Source organism: Monodelphis domestica, chromosome 5 (assembly GCF_027887165.1).
Source record: "Monodelphis domestica isolate mMonDom1 chromosome 5, mMonDom1.pri, whole genome shotgun sequence".
Lineage (NCBI taxonomy): Eukaryota > Metazoa > Chordata > Mammalia > Didelphimorphia > Didelphidae > Monodelphis > Monodelphis domestica.
This window is the reverse complement of record NC_077231.1, coordinates 31,998,348-32,019,490: the sequence shown is the minus strand read 5'-3', so window position 1 is coordinate 32,019,490 and position 21,143 is coordinate 31,998,348. Positions and strand designations below refer to the sequence as shown.

The 21,143-nt window shown below is 40.9% G+C and overlaps 1 protein-coding gene across 2 annotated transcripts in view; it reads left to right on the top strand.

Moving 5' to 3' along the window:
• EIF4B (eukaryotic translation initiation factor 4B) overlaps positions 1-20,499 on the top strand; it is a 41,079-nt gene extending 20,580 nt beyond the window's left edge. Inside the window, exons 6-15 of one of the 2 annotated variants that reach the window (XM_056798157.1) lie at positions 675-815; positions 7,257-7,370; positions 7,660-7,833; positions 14,181-14,409; positions 14,583-14,674; positions 15,794-16,013; positions 16,601-16,665; positions 17,164-17,269; positions 17,696-17,768; positions 18,362-20,499. In XM_056798157.1, coding sequence (XP_056654135.1) covers positions 675-815; positions 7,257-7,370; positions 7,660-7,833; positions 14,181-14,409; positions 14,583-14,674; positions 15,794-16,013; positions 16,601-16,665; positions 17,164-17,269; positions 17,696-17,768; positions 18,362-18,442 — 1,295 coding nt within the window. In that variant the 3' untranslated portion in view covers positions 18,443-20,499. Of the gene's footprint in view, positions 1-674; positions 816-7,256; positions 7,371-7,659; positions 7,834-14,180; positions 14,410-14,582; positions 14,675-15,793; positions 16,014-16,600; positions 16,666-17,160; positions 17,270-17,695; positions 17,769-18,361 lie in introns of both variants that reach the window. The other variant, XM_056798156.1, reaches the window with a different exon arrangement.
• Positions 20,500-21,143: the final 644 nt, after the last annotated feature.

Below are 21,143 nucleotides of genomic sequence, written 5' to 3'. Positions count from 1 at the left end.
ATTGAAGGATAGGTTGGTAAGACTTTGGGGAAGGAGAGTGTTGCTGTGTTTATTGCACCATAATGGAGGAAGGAATATGATATGGGAGGCAGGAATAAGGATTTTCTATGCATATAGGGCAGATTAGGGAGAAGTTTAAAACTAGGACAACTAAGGAATGCCTATCCTCAGAGGAAATTAGTTTCTAGTAAAAACCATGGCATTACATTGACCAAATCCATCTATTCTTCATAACCAAATGTCTAATATAGAAAAGAAGTCGTTAATGGACTTTCTCTATACCAAGCACCATGCCAAGTGCTTTTACAATTACTGTTTCATTTGATCCTCATAAAGAGTCCTTGGAGGTGGGTGCTATTATCCCCATTTTACAGTTGAGTAAGTTGAAGTAGACAGATTAAATGATTGTCCCTGTGTCACAGAACTCTAGTAAGTGCCTGAAATTAAATTTGAATTCAGTTCTCCCTGACTCCAGGCCCTTTGCTCTCTCCACTGCACCACCTAGCTCTGCTTTATGCTTGCTAGCCTTCACCAGATCCAGTCTTCCTAGTGTTCCAGAATTGAGTTCAGCTGTGTATAGCAAGGTGGTTTAGAGGATGATAATGCAAGAGAGAAAGCAGGCATCTATTCTTTGTGAACTGGAATAATTAACAAAGTACTTCCTTGCTTGTTAGATCGAGATGATCGTTCCTTTGGCCGTGATCGGGATCGAAATCGAGATTCTGACAAAACTGACACAGACTGGAGGGCTCGCCCTGCCACAGACAGCTTTGATGACTATCCTCCTCGAAGGGGTGATGATAGCTTTGGAGACAGTAAGTTCAAATTTTGACAAGTCATTTCCTACAGATCAGATATTTATTTAGAAGTGTAACCATATCCCATAGTGGCATTTTCCAAATATTTAAAGTTCTGTCAAACATCCTGGCCTCAACACAGCTTAGTGGAAAACAAGGCTTATGATTGGGTCTGGAAAGGGGTGTGTGTGGGGGAGGGTATGCATATATATATTCAGCTATGAAAAGGACTATAGAGGGGCAAATGGAGATGGAAAAGATAAGGAGTAATAAATATGCACTTTTAAAACATTCTGGGAAGAGTCCAGAAGCTTCACCTGATGCCCAAAGTGAGGCCTGGAAATTCATAGTACTGAACCCTTTCCATTCTGTGCTGCTGTGCTGAAGACCTAGCCCCAAGGTAAAAATAGCTCATTGTACCAATCCCTGCAAGTCAGCAGAGACAAAATAAGCAAAGCAGCTTTCAGAATTCCCTGTCCACAGGCAAAAAAAAAGGTTGGGAAAATGAGCAAACGGCAAAAGAAACATTTAACCCTTGAACATGTCTATGAGGACAAAGAACAAAGCAGAGAACCAACAGGGGGTGGTATGGGATCCAAGCAACTACATGCAAAACTTCAAAAAAAAAAAAAAAGAAAAGAAAACAGGAATTTGTCTCAAGCTCCGGAAGAACTCAAAAAGGAATTCAGAAATCTGTAAAGATGATTTTAGCATTGTGACTTAAATCTAAATTAACTTGGTCGCCAGGGAAAATCCCAAAATAATAAAATACCCAAGTCAGCTGGAAATTATGGTGATTTTAATTAATAGAGAAGGAATTAAGGAGAAGGGGGGGAGGGGAAGAGTTAATTTAAACTGTTCCAACTCAAGCTGATCCAGGCTGTAGTTAAAGGCCTTGGCCAAAGTGAGCCTAAGGGAAAGGGAGTCAGTCTTATCACTCACCAGGAGACTGTCTCAAGGAAGCTGTCTGAGGGAGATCCTCCAGACTCAGTTCCTCCTCTGAACTGGCTGAACCTCCCCTGAACTGCCTTTTCTAGACCTCCTTTTAAAGAAATTTTCTCTTATGTCACCTCCCCTAAGTTTTTACATCTACCAATCACAGCAGATGCTTTTCTCTAGGGCTGTCCACTCTTTACTTCTCACCTTCTCTGGTTAGATTATATCTTTTGAGTACTTCACATTTCTTTGTTAAGTTCACCTTTTGTGAGTTACTTCACCTTTTTGTATTAGATCTAAAAATAGACTTAGCTTAAAGTTCTAGCTTCACTATAAGGTATGAGTTAATTCCTTGTTCAATCGGGAATTTACTTTATCTTTCCCTAAAGTACTGTCTTGGTAGAGTGGAATAATTTTTAAAGTTTCACAAATCAAATGACAGGACAAGAAAAATGTGAGAAAGAAATGCAAAAAGAAAATAACAGCTTAAAAAGCAAAATTGATCAACTGGAAAAGTAGGCACAAAAATCCAATAAAGAAAAGAGGAGACCAAATGGAAAAATGAAAAGGTCATGGGACTTTAAAAATTAGAATTGGGAAAATAGAAGAAAATATGAGATCTCACTGAAAAAACAATTGACATGGAAAATAGACCCAAGAGAGACAATTTAAGAATTTTTGGACTACCTAAAAGTTGTGACTAAAAAAAGGCCTAGACATATTTCAAGAAGTTATCCAAGAAAACTGCCCTGATATTCTTGAACAAGAAGATAAAATAGTGATTGAAAGAAACTACAGATCACCTCCAATAATAAATCCCCAGATTAACTAGCAGGAATATTATATATAGCCATATTTAAAAGCTACCAGACCAAGGAGAAAACACCACAAACAGCCAGAAAGAAACAATTCAGATGTCATGGAGCCCCAGTCAGGATTACACAGAATCTGGGAACTTCCACATAGAAGAACCACAAGACTTGGAATCTGACATTCCAGAAGGCATGGGGACTGGGTTTTTTTGCAACCAAGAATCACCTTCCCATCAAAACTAACTGTTCTTTCAGGGAAAATTATGGTCATTTAATAAAATGGAAGATTTCTAGACATTCCTGAAGAAAAGACCAGACTTCAAAAGAAAATTTGATGTCCAAATTTAGACACTTCACCTTAACTTTTCTTACTGTATCTTCTATCATTAATATGGTTTATTTTAGGCAGATATGAAAAGACAGGACTTTAAATTATAAAATGGCAAATTGTTTCAGTTGTCAGCAACTTCCAAAGGAAGGGAGAAAACACAGAAATGTTCATAAGAGCATTATTTGTGTTGGAGTTTTTTTTAATGTGTTCAGTGACTAGCGGTTTCTAGGTAATTGACTTGCATAAGGAGCATTAATTTTCATTGAGGAACTATTTATCTGAAGCCTCAAAGTCAGCTAGTGGGAACAGCAGATACTGACAGAGAAGTCATAAAATCATGGGATCTTAATGCTAAAGGGGATTTTGAAATTCATCTAGTCTCACCATATCCTACAGATGCAGAAACCTCAGACTACACAAGCTAGTTAGGGACTGGACCTAAAAATGGATGTGCCTACCTCCTTGTGGTCCACTGGATTAAGAAATTTAAGATATCTGAACTCAATAAGACAGTTCGTTCTGTATCAATGGGACATTTAACCTTAACAGCAATAGACCCATTTCTAATGGGATCATTTGCTTAGGATCATTTTTAGGAAGGATGTGCCAGGTGGGGCAAATGAACTTTCAAAGGCTCTCTGGAATTGAGATGAATAAGTAGTCCTAACAAAGAGACACCTGAGGTAGTAATTACAGGGCCAGGATTTAAACCCATGGCCACTGGCTCCACAGTCAGCACCCTTTCTTCTGTACCAATTTGGTCTTCCCTTGTCCTAAAGCAACCCTTGACCCTAATACTCCTGAAATGGTTTCCTAATGTCTTTACCTTATCGGTGCTATACTTTTAACAAGACTCATAGCGCCTAGGGCCCCACTTATTCCTCCACCTCTGATTTCAGCTTTTAGTCCTCAACCACTCACACTTCTCTATGGTTACCAGTGACCTCTTAAATGCTAAATTCAATAGCTTTCCCTTTCCTTCTCCTTGCAGTATTTGATACTGTTGGACTCTGCTTTTTTTTTTTTTAATTAATTATATTGTACCTTTAACAAAAACTGGTATTTATACTTTAAAAGTTCTTTAATACCTCTTGACCTCAACACAGCTAGGACAGGTGGAAAACAAGGCTGTGATTGAGTCTTGAATGCTACTATCTATTCCGCTGTGGTAATCACAAAGTAGGGGAAATGAAAGTTGAAAAGAGTAATAAATATGCCCTTTAAAAGCATTCTGAGAGGAGTCCAGAGGCTTTGCCTAAATATATCATATGAAATATATTCTCCTTAAAGAATGAGATTTACATAGTTGACAGAAGAGGAGGTAAAGCTTGACTTTAGCAGTAAGATCAGCTTTGACAGTTACATTTGTTGGTCCCTTTTTGTTGATGTGATTTATATTGTTGCAGTTATCATGTGTTTTTTAGCTTTGCTTTCTTCATTAAGAATCATTTCATGAAAGTCTTCTCACATTTCACGGAATTTTTTTCAGCTATCTTTCTTAGTCTAGGAAATGTTCCATCATTACCATATTTGCTTTCTATTATTCATTCAGACATTGAATAATCATTGAGTTTTTTAAAAATCATGAATGCTGCTGTCAGCAATTTTGTATTAGTGGAGGTTTATTCCCTTTCTGTTATTATTTCCAGTAGTCAGATTTCTGAATCAGAAGATACAAAGCTTAATCATTTATCTTGCAAAATCCCAAATTTGTTTTCCAGAACTACTGAACTAAAGCATGATTCTCCCAGCAGTGTATTAGTGCATCTGTCTTCCACAACCCTTCCAACAGAACTTTCACATGTTTTATTTGTCATCTTTATGATCCCTTCTTACTCGAAGATCCTATGAAATATATAGGTAGATGTTCCTTAAGGATTTGTCTTTGCCTGATTTTCTGACTCTACATTTCCTTTTGATGAGCTTCCAACTGTCCTATCAATACAAATGACTTATAAATACCTTTGACTTTATTTTAACATTGCTTAGATATACTTGTGCATTCATCTCTCCTCCCAGAAAGCTCTCTCTTATGGTAAGAAATTAAAAAAAAAAAGGTAAAAAGAGGAGGAAAACCAGCAATCCCAATCCTCATTATCTCTTCTTTGCAACTGTGATCTTAATAATTTTGCTACTTGACTTTTTTTTACTGATGACTTTTTTCCCATTTCATTGTGTATATTATTGCTTTGAACCTGCTCACTTAATTCTGCATCAATTCATGTAGCTTTTTCACCATTTCTTACTGTGTGACAATATTCCATTATGTTCATTTACCAGAGTTGATTCCTCAATTATTGGACATCCACTTTGTTTCTGATTTTCTGCTATCATAAAAAATGTTGCTAGAACTGTTATGATGTATGTGGATCCTTTATAATCACTTTTTTTATTGTGTTTTTATCTTTATTTTATTTTAATAACAAATTTACACCTAAGTTTTCCAAAGTTATATAATTCATGTTGATTCATGTGTGTCTCCCTCCTGGAGTTGTCAAGCAATTCAATCTGGGTTGTACATGTTTTAATCACCTTAAGGTTTGGGCCTAGGAGTGGAATCTCCAGGTCAAAGAATATGGACAATCTAATCACCGTTTTACGTTTCTTACAAATTACTTTCCAAAATGGTTGTACTGCTTCACAGTGCCCCCACTCCACCCCCAGTGGAGCACTAGTGTGCTTATCTTCCTCCCTGGGACCTAATTACCTCCTCTCCCCTCTCTTCCACTTCCCACCCCTGCCTTTCATTACAACACATTACAACCAATTTTTAGTCCTACATCTAATTTTTCTTTTTAGTACTTCTGTCCTTGCCTGTACATTCTAGCTGTCAGCTACCCAAGTTTCAAGTCTTTATTGCTTCTTATCTTGTGTTGGAATAGCCTTTCATTTCTCTTTGTTTCAGTTTGCTCTGTGTTCTCTTGCCAGAATAATTTCTGACTCTGACATTACTTCCTATCAAAAATCTCTAGGACATTTTCATTAATGAATTATTCTGGTATTCAAGGATTGTCATCTGGTCAAACCTATCCTACCTCTTTAGCTATATTCTTTAACCTACTATTGTTTTTAACCATTGTACAGATTGAACTATTAAACTGTCCCACATTTTTTCCTAGTCTTTCTACTACTGTCTTTTTCTACTTTTTATTCTTCCAAACACACCTGCAACATTTATTATTTAGCCAAGTCTCTACCAGTTGAAATCCTTTTTTTAAAATAGGTATTTATTTATTTATTTGATTTTTTTTTTAACTTGGTCGATTTCAAACATTATTCCCTGGTTACAAAAATCATTTTCTATTCCTCACTCCCCTCTTGTAGCCGGTGCACAATTCCACTGGGTATTACATGTGTCCTTGTCCAGAATCTATTTCCATATTGTTGGCATTTGCACTAGGATGTTCATACAGAGTCTACATCCCCAATCATATCCTCTCGACCCATTTAATCAAGCAATTGTTTTTTCTTTGGTGTTTTTACTCCCACAGTTTTTCCTTTGAATGTGGACAGTGTTTTTTCTCCGGATTGTTCAGGATCACTGCATTGACGCTAATGAAAAAGTCCATTACATTCGATTGTACCACAGTGTATCCATCTCTGTGTACATTGTTCTCCTGGTTCTGCTCCTTTGGCTTGACATTACTTCCTGGAGGTTGTTCCAGTCTCCATGGAATTCCTCCACTTTATTATTCCTTTGAGCACAATAGTATTCATATACCACAATTTGTTCAGCCATTCCCCAATTGAAGGGCATCCCCATATTTTCCATTTTTGGCCACCACAAAGAGTGCAGCTATGAATGTTCTTGTACAAGTCTTTTTCCTTATGATCTCTTTGGGGTACAAACCCAGCAGTGCTATGGCTGGATCAAAGGGCAGACATTCTTTATCGCCCTTTGGGCATAGTTCCAAATTGCCCTCCAGAATGGCTGGATCCATTCAGAACTCCACCAGCAGTGCATTAATGTCCCTACTTTGCCACATCCCCTCCAGCATTCATTACTTTCTGTTGCTGTCATGTTAGCCAATCTGCTAGGTGTGAGGTGATACCTCATAGAGTTGTTTTGATTTGCATCTCTCTGATTATAAGAGATGAAATCCTTCTTAATCCTTCAAAGTACACTTTAGATGCCACCTCTTTTCAAATTATATAATTTGTAATTATACCAGATCATTTTATTATAAACTTTTTGAAAGCAGGTTACCTTCTTATTTAACTTCATGTTTCTTTCGAGTTCAGTTCTTAGTTCATTATTTGACCAAATTATGTTAATGTTTTAGGATAGGAGTTCAGAATTCCCACCCAATAATAGTGTTTAATAATACAAGGGTACTAAGTTCTGTCATCAGTTTTTGTTATCTCCATGTTTCTTCCTAGAGTATCGTGATCGTTATGATTCAGACCGGTACCGTGATGGTCCACGACGGGATATGGACCGATATGGAGGCCGGGATCGCTATGATGATAGGGGCAGCAGAGACTATGATAGAGGTATGGAGTTCTCTTAGATTGCCCATGAAGGAGGAAATGGTCTCTTTTGAAAGGGAAAAAGTTATTCTTACTTCATCTAATTTCTAGAGACTTTTTCAAATTTTTTATGCTAATACAGGTAGCTTTTATATACAACAAAAGCTTACTTTGTGATCTTTTTGAAGAGTTCATTAGCTTATTCTTTTGGTTTTTTTACAAGCATTCTTTTGCCTTTTCTACTGACATAGTAATTCTCAATCTAAGGCAATTGTATGCTTTTTTTCCTAAATTCTGTACTCTTGTCCCATAGGCTTTGATTCTAGGATAGGCAGTGGCAGAAGAGCATTCGGTAGTGGGTACCGTCGAGATGATGATTACAGAGGAGGAGGAGATCGCTATGAAGATAGATATGATAGACGAGATGATCGGTCATGGAACTCAAGAGATGATTACAGCCGGGATGATTTTAGGCGGGAAGACAGAGGTAATTTGTTCCTTTTACTTTCTTCAGGGTGAGGCAGCTAAGAAATTTCAATTAGAGGATTAATGATGTGGAAACATGGTTTTTGTGAATTTATGTGCTGTCGGAAGAAGCCTTTGGAACCAAATTTAAAAGTTTAAGACTAGCAATTCTTTCCCTCACAGTGCATTCTTGGGGGGGAAAATTGTGAAGTAGATTGTTTTCCCATAGGAAAAAATTTATTATATCTTTTGTACAGAGAAAATCCACAGTAAGTACTGAATTGTAATTGTGCGTTACATTCTGGAGCTGTTATATTTCCAATCAAGATTTATTTAGGCATATCTATAACATGAAAATCCTATGAAATGAACATTTTGTACATTGTACAATGTAATGTTGTACACATTAGGAAAGCTGCATAGTGTGAAGAGGTCTGAGTTTTAATCACAAATGTACTGCTCTAAAATTCCAGGGAAGTCAGTTTCTATGGTCTTAAGTTTATTCACCTGTAAAATGGGACAATTTGTACTAGCTAATCACTTAAGGTCCTGCCTGCAGTGGTGTACAAATTAACTGGAACTTAAAAATTAATTTATTGACAATACAGTAAGTCTTATGATGTTTTTACATCTTTTTAAAAACCTTTTTGCTTCCAATACTTATTTTATGCAATTTGGCATTGAATTCATAAGATTTTGACATAGTCTTTTAAGACTTCATTATGAAACTGAACTTTTATAACATTGGATATTTGGTATAGATCAGCAGTCTTATTTTTTGAAGTCCAGCTTTGATTATTACCTATAGATTTTTAAGAGAATTTCATCCAGTTGAGTTCTTGGACCACATTTTATCTCCATTTCTTAAGTAAACTTCTTTAACTTTCTGCAGTTAAGCATAGTGTTTCAATATTCCATTTCCACTTGAGAATTTCTATAAATACAGAGTAATCTGCTTTTCAGTTCCTTAGTATGTTTTATCAGAATTCATCATTCCTTCAGGAACAATATTTCCACTAAAAATCCCAAAATATTTTGGGGTAAATATTTGTTGCTATTTTACACCCAGATTTTACAATATGGACTTCTGTTGCCTGTGGAATTTTTTTTTTCCTTGAGAACAGAGGTTAACAGCATTAACCTAGAAGCTCAGCTTTCCGGTCCCTTTGAAATTCTTTTTATTTTCCACATTTTCCCTTGTGCTTCCATGCAACTGATTCTGCTTCATTGTGGACTTGAATAAACCTTAAACTTCTCTAACCCCTGCCATTTTTAACAACTCTTTAAAATTAAGGGCTACAACTGTTGCACATTTCCTTGGCAGTAATCAAGTAATATCCATTCTCAAAAGTCATAAAATTTAAAACTTAGCAAGAGAAAGGTATGTAGGGAAAGCAGCAGTTGAGTGAAAGAATTACCTAAAAACCATAAAACCAGGTCAGTCCACTTTCACCTGGCCAAGATCCAAATCAGCCAGATAACAATAGAAATATATACTATTCATAAATATGAGGCTAAATCAAAAGTATTGCTTATCCCAACTGATTGATTCCTTGTTGATATTCTGAAGCTCCGATTAGAAAGTAGTCTGCATATAAGATACAAAAGAATCCCCTAAATTTGGTCTACCTAAAGCTAAAAGATAATAATTAAAATTTTGTTTTATCATTTAATAGAAAAGTCCTTAAAAGGATGAATTAGATCTCCTAGCTACATAGGAAATTCTGACTTGACTCTTTTTCCTCTAAGATTAGTAGAAGCATTCCTTCCCTAACAGAAAATGAGACTCATTCTTTTAAAAAGGAAATGTTTGAAGGCCTAATTAAGGACTTAAATTGTATAAACTTTGGAGAAATAGAAGTAGTCTCTTGGATCTGGTTTTTATTTCTTCTTTCCACTCCCACATCCTCCCCCTAATCCCAAATAGCATTAAGGAAAGTTTCTGTCAGAGGAGTTAAAAAATAAAAAAAGGAAAGATCTGCTATTTAACTCCTACATTGTGTTTGAAAACTTAGCCTACTTCCCTTAATATCCTTAACTAGAGAAACCCATTCAAGTTAGCTAGTTGTAGGCCAGTTTTTCAGCCTCTTCGTAGAGATAACATGCCAAACATTAGATTTTTTTTCCCTCTTAATAGACATTTCATTCTCCCCACCTGGGGCCTCTGGACCTGGGAGAGAAGGGAGACAAAGTAGTAGTTCTGACAGCACAGGGAGTTACAATACAGCGAAGGAAGGATAAGATTGTTGGCATTTGCCATGTTGTATCTTTTCTGTATTCCTAAAGTGAAGACAACTTTGGCTTCTATGTCATAATTGTGAAAAATAAGCTGTGGGAGAACAGGACCTGACCTGGCTCTCTGGGTGCTTTCCCTAGTTGTGGTTCTCTTAGGGTTCCTTCCCCTCAGTAGACTTGGGCACTGTTTCTAGGAGGCTCAGTGTTAAATGAGACTGAGCTGCCTCTGCCAACAGCGTTGTCTTTCTGTTATCCTATGCTCCAGCCAAGAATGGGCATCTGTATCTCTAAAGCCATCGGATCACATACCTGGCCCAGAAGAAGAGCCTTTGGCGTTTGGCTTCCCTCATGCTAGGAGGGACCTTGGCACGTGAAAGGTGGTAGAAGATTCTTTATTCAGTTTTGGACTGGACCACATTCAGAGTCATGCCCACTCCCTCCTTCAGTGAGATTCCCCTGCTCCTACCTCAGCTTTCTACTTTATCAGGCTTGCTTTTTTTTTTTAAAAGCCACACTTAAGGCAGAAAAGCAGCAAGGGCTAGTGTTAAGATTAAGTGATTTGCCTACGGTTACATAAGTAGGAAGTATCTGGGGTCCCAGAATAGAGTCCAGGCCTGCCCCCCTTCATCAGACTTTCAGATTGTCTCCCCTCCCCCACCTCCAGGCTGATTTTTAAAATTCCATTTCAAAAATTATGTGCCTCCAGCATATGCAGGGCACCATAATGCCTTAGTGATTTAAAATGACCACCCAGCATAAATATGAGCAGGACAGAGCAGTGATCATTTGAAGATCAGAGCCGCACTTGGAGTCAGGGGATTCATCAAGAAGTGAATAAACAAGGGGGCAACTGAGTGGCTCAGTGGATTGAGAGTCAGGCCTAGAGATAGGAGGTCCTGGGTTCAAATGTGGCCTCAGACACTTCCCAGCTGGGTGACCCTGGGTAAGTCACTTGACCCCCATTGCCTAGCCCTTACCACTCTTCTGCCTTGGAGCCATTATTGATTCTAAGAGGGAAGGTGAGGGTTTTTTTTAAAAAAGTGAATAAACAAAATATTCATGGGGGCCAGGAATACTGGCTTAGGAGGCCATGTAGGAGTAGAGTTGATGAGAAGGCTCCCAGTTTGTTAGGCAGGGAACAAAAGTTACCCCAAGGTTCCCTTTTCATTAGGCAAATACCTTGTTGTCTTAACAGGATGGAGACTATCTCATTCTTTTGACATTCAGACAAACTTCTCACAGACTAGTTCCAGGCCCAGGCCACAGCCCTGCCCTTCCCAAAACAGCTTGTGGGCAGGTGCCCCCCAGCAAGCCCAGTTGTTGTCAGGGGTCTAGTGGTGTTTGCATAGTCTTCCCCCCCACCCCACCCCCCCACCCCCTTGAGGTGTGCAGGTTTAGACACTTCATGGAGACTATTTGTGCCCAACCTATGGTAGAGCCTCCCACGCTGACCACAGTGGAACACACTTTCAGTTATCCTCGACACGGTGACATCATTTTGGTCCTCTTTGAGTTCAAAGGATGACAAGCAACTGGCCCTGTCTAGTGCCCACCTCCCTTAGCCAGTGGAACCTAAAAAAACAAGCACTGGCCTGGGCAGCACCCCACACTACCAAGAGAAGGGACAAGCTCTCCATCCTTTGCCCAAATGTGGCTCTTTCCTTGCAGGTCTTGGACAGAAATGATTTGCATTTGTATAGTTGAAGTCACTGACTTCTCTAGGTTTGGCTTTCTTTGATTTTGTTATTTTATATCAATCCATATTCTGATACATCTTACAAATTGTCTCCCTCCATCCTTCCCTCCCCCCTCCTGGAGATGGTGAGCAGTTTGATCTGAGTTATACATGTATTATCATGCATAACATACTTCCATATTGGTCATTGTTGTAAGGGAACACTCATATAAAACCAAAACCCCAAATAAAACCGTGAGTTGACTAATGTGGAAGACTGGATGTCTGCTTTGATCTGCATTCCGACTCCAACAACAGTTCTTTCTCTGGAGATGGGCAGCATTCTTGACCCTGAGTCCTTCAGAATTGTCTTCCAGTCCATTTCTGTCACTAACCTCTTTAGAATTTCTACCTAGAGTTACTTCCCTAATGTTATAATCATTCCCAAAATTTATTGGAATCGGTTATTCGCACTAGTATTCATTCATATAGCTTGAGTTGTCACTTATTATCAATCATAAATATGTAAGCATTTTGTGGTTCAGATAATTCCCGTTATAACACCAACTCCAAAACATTGTAAACTTGAATGTTCAGAAACTAAATCCTTTTTCTGCCTGTAAATAATCTTTTTGAAGACTACATTGTAGCAGGGCAAGTAGGTTGCCCAGTGGATAGAGAACACCAGTCCTGGAATCAGAAAGACTTGGGTTCAAATTTGACCTCAGACACTTTCTAGCTGTGTGACCTTGGGCGAGTCTATTTTGGAACCAGTACTTAGTATCCATTCTCAGACAGACAGTAAAGGTATTCCCACCCACCACCCCCAAAGAATGCATGACAGTAGCTATTTTACTTTGGAAATTTTTAAACATTGATCTTTGCCCCAAAGCAACAAAGTTCTGAACTAGTCTTATAACATTTAGGGAAAGCCAGCTGAATTAAGGGAATATAGAAGGGGGGTATTTACCAGTCTACTACATGCTGATAAACCTCTTGGGTTACAAAACAGAGTGTGCTTTGCCATTAAGGAGCTTACATTCAAACGATAGGATATAACATAAGTATATACATTATGATAATGACAGCTAGCAATATATAGCACCAGCTCTGTGCCAGGTAGTTCTAGAAATGTTATTTATATATAATTACATGTAAAATATAAGATGTCCTGTAAATGTATATTTTATATATATGTAAATATATGTTACTTTTGTACAGTGGCCCTGAGAGAGAGATGTTGTTATAATGTCCATTTTATAGGTTAAAGGATAAAGGTTAAATTATTTGCCCATGGTCTCATAGATTCAAACTGTTTGAGGGCAAATTTGCCAGCAGGCATGCTCTTTTAAGAAGAGAATGCACAAAGGGGGTCAGGGGGTGCTTCCTCTAGGAGATGGCCCATGTCTTGGACCTGGAAGAAACCTAAGGGACTCTGCAGTAGACGTGAGGAGAGCAGCTCCTCATAGGGGGAGACCATGGCATACTGAGTTTGGGAAACAGAAAGTAAACCACTTTGTCTAGAACAGTAGAGTGTGTGGAGAAGAGTAACCAGCAGTAAGCAATATTTTAGCAGCAATGTAAAGAAAGGCTACTGAGGAGGGGAGACTGTTGCAATATTCTAGAGGTCATGAAGGCGAGGTGTGTGGTCACAGGAGCCGAAATTCTCTTCCCTCAAAAATTTGATGTTCTAATAGTGTGAAGTAGCATGTGGGGAGTGATGGGTGGAGATATTTTGGTGATAAAATCAGTGAGGCTTGAAAAGGGAAAAGTTTAGGATCATGCCGTGGTTATCAACCTGGACTGGATGACTAGGAGAATGGCAATCCCTACACCAGCAATAGAGAAATTTGCTAGATTGCGGAGAACATAAGGAGGCCTGTTTTAAGCATGTTCACCCATCTGGGGGGGAGCATTTGTTTCGAAGTATAGGACAAGGGGGCAGGACTAGTTTAGGGAACCATCTGCCTAGAGGCATAACTAACTTCATGGGAACTGATAGGAAAGAAGATGGGTCTGAGCAAAGCTTTGGGTGCCTTATTAGATGAGATGTGGGTAAAAAATCCAGCAAAATGGTCTGCTCAACAGCAATCAAAATAAATAGAAAAAATCAGTTATGGTGACCTTGGAAGAAGGTAGTTTTAGTTGTGATCAGGTTGGGAACCAGATTGCAGATATTTGGGAAGTGGAAGCAGACAATAAATGGAGGCATTGAGCATAAATGGTTGGCTATGTAAGGAAGAAAAAGAGGTTCTAGTTCAGTAGCTTAAGGAACTAGCAAAATCTAGCGTGGGCAAACAGGCCAGTCTGAGTGGAAGAAGTATCACCACTGGAGGTGATACTGAATTGGGTGGGCCAGACATTCTTACCTGGAACAGACCCCTCTGTGTGAGAATCTGGTTTTAAGCCTGTTGTAAACAAATTAGAAGAGATTTTACAAAGGATTTTCTTTAATTTAGGTCCTCCCCAGAGACCCAAACTGAATCTGAAACCCAGGAGTACCCCCAAGGACGAAGATTCATCAGCTAGCACTTCCCAGTCTAGCCGAGCTGCCTCCATCTTTGGAGGAGCAAAGCCGGTGGACACGGCCGCTAGGGAACGAGAGGTGGAGGAACGACTGCAGAAGGAGCAAGAGAAACTGCAGCGGCAACTGGAGGAGCCAAAACTAGAAAGACGGCCCCGGGAGAGGTAAGGGAGACCCTGAAGCCTTGAGTTTTCCACTCCGATGACAAGCTTTCCTCTTCTCCTTAAGAGAAGTCGTCATCTAGTCTGATCTCTCTGGAGTGAACCTGAAATCGCCCCAGAGAGCCCAGGTTCCATCATTTGGGCAGTAGGCATTTATACTCCTTCCTCTTCCGTAGACACCCAAGTTGGCGAAGTGAGGAAACTCAGGAACGATCAAGGACGGGAAGTGAGTCTTCACAGACTGGGAATACCGCTCCATCTGGCAGAAGTAAGTCGGACCAGATAAGGGGCCCATATACTATGGGTGGCTCCGCTTTCAAAGCCAAGGATAGCATGTAAAACTGGAGTCCAAAAAAGTCACCCACAGAACTTGTTTAAATTATGTTAACAAATTTGGAGCTCTTAACGTCAAATGATCTTGGACATTCAGTGTTTTACCTGAATGAATTGACTGACACCTTCCTTCACACATCTACACTGCTGCCTTTCCCACCTACCTCTAAATGGTTTCTATTTGAGAACACCTGTGCCTCAGAGCCAAAGTCTACACATACTGTAAGAGTTTGCTGGAAATACATAGTTTTAAAATAGCTTCTTTTAGGATGTAAACTCTGATTTAACAGGCCAGAATGTGTTAATGTTCCTTATTGATTGTTTTGTAGGTACATACTTGATTGTGTGCCTACTCACATGGGTTTACACTATTTAAGGGGGGAGTTCTTTTTGCCTTTTTAGGTTATATTTCAATACCTCATGGAAATCAAATGTATTAAAGAAGTAATGTGTCTCGACCAATCTATTTTTTATTTTAAATTGGATTCTTTAAAATCCCTGTAAGGATCCTGGCTAGCCATACAAACTATAGCTCCTGCTAGAGGTTAATCAGATTGGGGGGGGGAGCAGTGGAGAACTTGTAGGGAGAGGAGGGAATAGAGCCATCCCAAACAGGGACCACATAGGAGGCAGCTTCGGTTCCTCTGCCTTCCAATTGCTGGGTTTCTCCTTGCTGTGTTTAGATTTGACTCTGATATCTTTCTGAAAGTGACCATTGAATTGCTATTTTCAATGAGTTTAACCTTACCCATGATATGGTAGTAATTAAGCCAGGATGGGAATTATAACATTTCAACTAACCCAGCTTAAGTCATCTATAGAATAATCCCAACAATCTTATTAGCAAACCTTTACATAGGACCTCTCTGTAGGCAAAGCACTTTCCTATAGGATTATGTTGAGTGATGTTTTTAGGAACAGTGGTGAGAAAAGGCTCAAGTTGATCATAAAGTCTTTACTAGCCTTGATGTTACATTAAGAAAATCTTAAAGCAAAATCACTCTTGGAGGGATTCCTACTCTCTTAATACTGGGTTATTATACTGTCCCCACAGACACACGAAGGAGGGAGAGTGAGAAATCCCTAGAAAATGAAACATTCAACAAGGAAGAGGACTCTCAGTCTCCAACTTCCAAGCCTTCTAAATCAGATCAGCCTCCCTTAAAGGTGATGCCTGCACCCCCACCAAAGGAAAACGCTTGGGTGAAAAGAAGCTCCAATCCTCCTGCCCGATCTCAGAGCTCAGACTCTTCAGAGCAGCAGTCTCCCACGAGGCAAGTCTGAGCTTCTTTGTTAGCTAGGGGGACTGATAACGGCTGCTTTAATGATACTGTAACAACTTAGACATAAGATTACTAATGGGGGGGTAAGCATTTATTAAGTGCCTTCTATGTGCCAGGCACTGTTTTTTGTTGTTGTTTTTTGTTTTTTTAACCCTTACCTTCTGTCCTGGAATCAATACTGTGTATTGGCTCCAAGGCAGAAGAATGGTAAGGGCTAGGCAATGGGGGGTCAAGTGACTTGCCCAGGGTCACACAGCTGAGAAGTGTCTGAGGCCAGATGTGAACCTAGGACCTCCCGTCTCTAGGCCTGGCTCTCAATCTACTGAGCCACCCAGCTCCCCATCCCCAAATCTAGATTTGAATTTAGATCTTCCTAACTCTAGACCCAAGAACCATCTACTGGGCCACCTACCTGTCCCTGATAAAATTATTAGCTTTGAGATCTTCCATTGTTACCTTTTAATGTTGCATGTAATATACTGCTTTTCAGAGCATTTTACAATATAGTCCTAAATTTGCCACACACATGCCTTCTTGGACCCTTGGACAAATCTTGTCAATGTCTATTTTTTTCCTAGTGGTGGCGGAAAGGCAACCCCATCCCAGCAGTCTGAGGAAGGACCAGCTAATATTTCAAGGAAAGGTGAGGTGTATTCCCTGGGAAGTGGTCTTCTCAGCCATTAGTCTACATAAAAGGCAAAACACATTTAGCCTCCCTTTCCCCTAGGGCTTTACTTTCTAGGTGGTCCAGGCTGCTGTCCTCTTCTTGCCACTAGAGGGCAGGAAAACTCTTTAGAGAGGTTGGAGCCCTGCCCTTTCCTGGTAGGACATTCATCTAGGGGGAACAGGGGGGGCAAAGGGGAAGAGAAAACAAAGGGAAGGAAATGAACATGCTGGGTCAGGATTGAAAGACCAAACCCACAAGGCCAAGGTCGCTTTAAAATGTCACAGTTCTTATTTCAGCTGATTGGAACAATGTTAGAACCCTATTTGGGAGAGTGTGAGAAGGAGCCTCTGCTCAGTTCATCCGGGCATTGATTTAGCTACCCCCCCTCCAGCCCAAACCATGATTGGTCACTTCTTCCCCCTCACCCAAGCCTGCAAGAGCAGAAAGTGTGACGGCCTCTTTCTGTTCCAGCAGATGAGAATAAGGTAGATGGGGTGACCGTGCTGAAAGGCCAAAGTGGGAACTCCAACCGTGGTCCAGTGGATGGAGGAAACAGAGACCATTGGAAGGAGTCTGAGAGGTACAGTCATGTTCCTTGACCCCCCAAGTACACAGCTGGAGGATAGAGACTTCCTTTGGCCCCACTGCAGCCATGATTCCCAGAACAGACCTTCACGGCCATCTGTAGATAGCACTGTTGAACTCATCTAGTCCAACCTGGTGATTTGCCCAGGAGTAAAGATTTTGAACCCAGATCTTTTATGTTCTCCACTATTCCATGCTACTCACCCGTCTGGTTGTGACCTTTTGCTCAGGCTGTGTGTGCCACAGTTAAGTGTCTCCTAGGACTAGATCCCCCTGGATACATGTATACTGAATTTATTATCATCTGTATGAGGAGACTTCAGACTTGGGCATTTAGGAATCTCACAATGGCAGTAACAATAGCTTCTGGTCCAGTGCCTAAAGGGAGTGTGCCTGCCTTTTCCCCCATCTCCCTCTGCAGGAAAGATGGCAGAAAAGATCAAGACTCCAGACCTGCATCTGAGCCAAAGAAACCTGAAGAAAATCCGGCCTCTGTAAGCGTTCACACGGTCATCTTTTTTGCTTCCTTGTCATCTTTCTGAAATTCTACTTCTCTGGGACTTTAGGACTTTTTTTTTCTTTCTTTCTCTTAAACCCTTCTATCTTAGAGTTGATACTAATTCTAAATTCCCAGTAAGGTCTAGGCAGTTGGAATTAAGTGACTTGCCCGAGGTCACACAACACAGCTAGGGCTTTGAATCATGCTAGTTCACACGTGTCATGTAAATGGAGTGATTTTTAATTTTTTTTTTTACTTGTTGGAATTAGTCTGTATGACCCTTATGAGAGGTAGAATAAGGAACACTGACAGTAAGTGCCTCTACAGAATAAAAAAGGATTCCTACCACTTTTCCCCACCTTCTGTGAGGGAAGAAGAGCATAAAAGAGACAGAGAAAGACACGTGGGCAAGTGTACTACGGAAGATGAACAGGTAGCAGACCCAGTCTAACTAGGGAGAGACTTTCACCGTTTTTGTCTGTTAAGAAGAAGAGCCCAGTCCTAGTGAGATGCAACTGAGAACGCCCGTAATCCCTCCTGAAGAAAGTCTCATGTGTCTCACCCTCGCTTTCACTCTGATTCTTACAGAAATTCAGTTCTGCAAGCAAGTACGCAGCTCTCTCTGTTGATGGTGAAGATGAAAATGAGAGCGAAGACTACACCGAATAAACCTCCACATCTTGGGCTTTCTCCCCGTCTCTCGCCAACCTGCAACATTTGAGAGCAAATCAAACCTCTATCCAGACAAGACAAAATAAAACTCACCATCTCCTGGAGACCTTTCTTAACTTTTTTTTTTTAAAGGAAAAAAAAGAGGAAAACAAAATGAAATTCTTTTGCATGCTGCTGCAGCCTTTAAAGTATTAAACTAACTGGAGAATTTCCAACCAGTGTAGCCAGAGAGAGACGTACAGCTTTTTAAAGGAAAAGTTTTGGTGTGTTTTAGCAGCACCATATAACTGCCTGTATGATTAGTGCCTAAGGTCCTCCTTTTAGCAGAAACATTAATAATATTAATGAGTTAGTTTCTGAAAGCTGGTTGGGCGATAGGACAGATACAAGGAAGGAGGTGGGTTTTCTCCCTCTTTAACTCTTGCTATCTTTATTATGGCATATATGAATTCTGAAACATCTGAATAAAACTTCCATCCTTGAAGGTAGGATAACTAGTCTCTGAGGTTATTTTAGTCTCCAGGAGGCTGCCAGCCCCCTCCTCTCATTTAATCCCAAGCTGTTGGGGGTCAGTAACGGAGGGAAGTGTCGTCCAGTTTTGCCCCCCAAGGGGGTGGTTGGGAGTTGGTGCCGAGAGGCCACGACCTACTACTTGGTGACCAGATGCAGTGGGAAGGGAAATCTGGGTCTGAGGGTGATGTGAATCCTTTTGGACCAGACAACAGTGAGAGGTTAGACCCTCCAGGAAACAGGAGCAATTCTTTCTCGGAGCCTAGGAGGTGTGGGAGCAGTGGGAAGTTAGAGAGTCATGCCTAATCTGTTGCAATCCTGAATCTTAGGAATTTCAGGCCTTAAGTACAGTTCCAGTCTAGGTACTTCCCTTCCTACCCAGGCCCCTTGTCTGCGGTTTCCCAACTAACATCTTGTGTTTATGTCACACGACAGGTCATTTCTTGGGCCTCAGATACCAGGGAGCTGTCAGGTGAGGAATTGAATTGCTTTTCTCAAGCAAAAGAACTGCCTGTTGCTCCCACTTGACCGTTCTTGCTACTCCTTGTTCCTCACCCTGGTCTGTGCCAGCACCAGCTTCCTTGATCCCTTGTGAGCACCAGCAAACTGGAAGAGGTGATCTTAGGAGGTGACTAAGGAATGGATTGACAGGGGCTGTTCCACGTAGCCTTTCCCAGCCATTTTCTTCATTCCTTTTGATGATTGTTGTTTTTAGGAGTTGTCCTTCTCTCCGCTGGCATCCCACACTAATATTCAGATTTATTATGTGGCCGAGACCAGTGTGTGGCTTTTTATCTTCCCCTGAGAGAATAAATGATGATTGTAAGAGAACTACTCAACAGGGCGTTGGTTTCTGTTGCAACACAAAAGACCATTGTACTTGATTTTATGTGCAACTTGTGAGGGTCAGCTTAGTGTAGAGTCCTTCTCCCCCCCAGATTGAGCACCTATGAGAGGAGGATGCCATCTCAGTCTCTTGATACTCCCGAGCCGCCCCGTTCTTCTCCAGGCAGTCTTAGATTATTCCAAGCCCCGCCAAGGTGGCGTGCTGGCGTTTGTGTGGCTGCAGCAGTGGGTATATTGAATCATTTTATAAGGTGGAAATAAAGAAAAGAGACAAATTGAATAAATTACTAAATCTGAGTAATTGGCATGGATTGGCCATTAGCTAGGAAGTGGACGTTTAGAGGCATATCCGGACTTGAGCCGTTACAAGCCCTTTGCCACCCTCGGTGTTGAGAAGGTAGGGTTTGCCCTCTTCATTTCCGCTCTCCTTCCAAGCAGCTGTTCTCTCCACTTCCCGTCTTGCTCCCTCTGTTAGACCAGGTACAAGGATTGATTTGCGTCCAGCACCTGAAGACATGTAAAATTTGTACAAAGATATCTTCTATGAAAATGATTTGTAATCTGTAGACCTACTACCTGGGAGATGTCTTCTGATGTAAAGTCCTCGGCCTCTGGGCTGTGGGATTTGGTGGTGGTTTTTTTTCCGGGTTTTTTGTTTTTGTTTTGTTTTCTCCAAATAAACCTAATCTTTAAAGTTCCTTTTTAATGCTGAAATTCTTTTATTTGCACATTTAGTGCTTATAAATTTTTGGTACATGGACACTGCCCAGCCCCCAGTTAACGGAAGCGCATCCCATTCTTCTAGTTTACAAACGAAGGCCTTCCTTTGGAAAAGACCCTCCCAGGCTTCCTTATCTCGTTTACTGCTCAGGGAGGGCTAGGCATTGGGAGCCTATGGTGTCGCCCCCCAAGGTCTTCTCCAAGGTGGTCCCGGCCCATTTCCCCCGGTCTTGCACAAGGGCCAGGAGTTGTTGAGTGTCGGACAGGGTCAGTCTAGTCGTGCCTTCTTTTCCTCATTCTTATCTTGATCTTCTAATCCTTGAAGAAAGGGCAGCTTCTCCCCCAGCCCTTCATTGCAACAGAAACCCAGGGGTTGGCTCTTCTGTGGGCCAGCGTGGAAGGAGCAGCCGTTGGTGATTGTGCCTTTGGGAGCGGGGAAGGCTCGGGTAGAAGCCAAGAGTCCTGAGGAAGGAAGGAGCCTGGGAAAGGTGGGGCGCGAGGCCTTCACCTGGCAGAAAGGGGTCAGGATTTGGGGATCCTGCTTGGCCTGGGCTCTAGGCATGGGGCTGGCTGTGACTGCCCAAATGGCTAGGAAAGTCACTGCATCTCCAGCGGTGGCCCT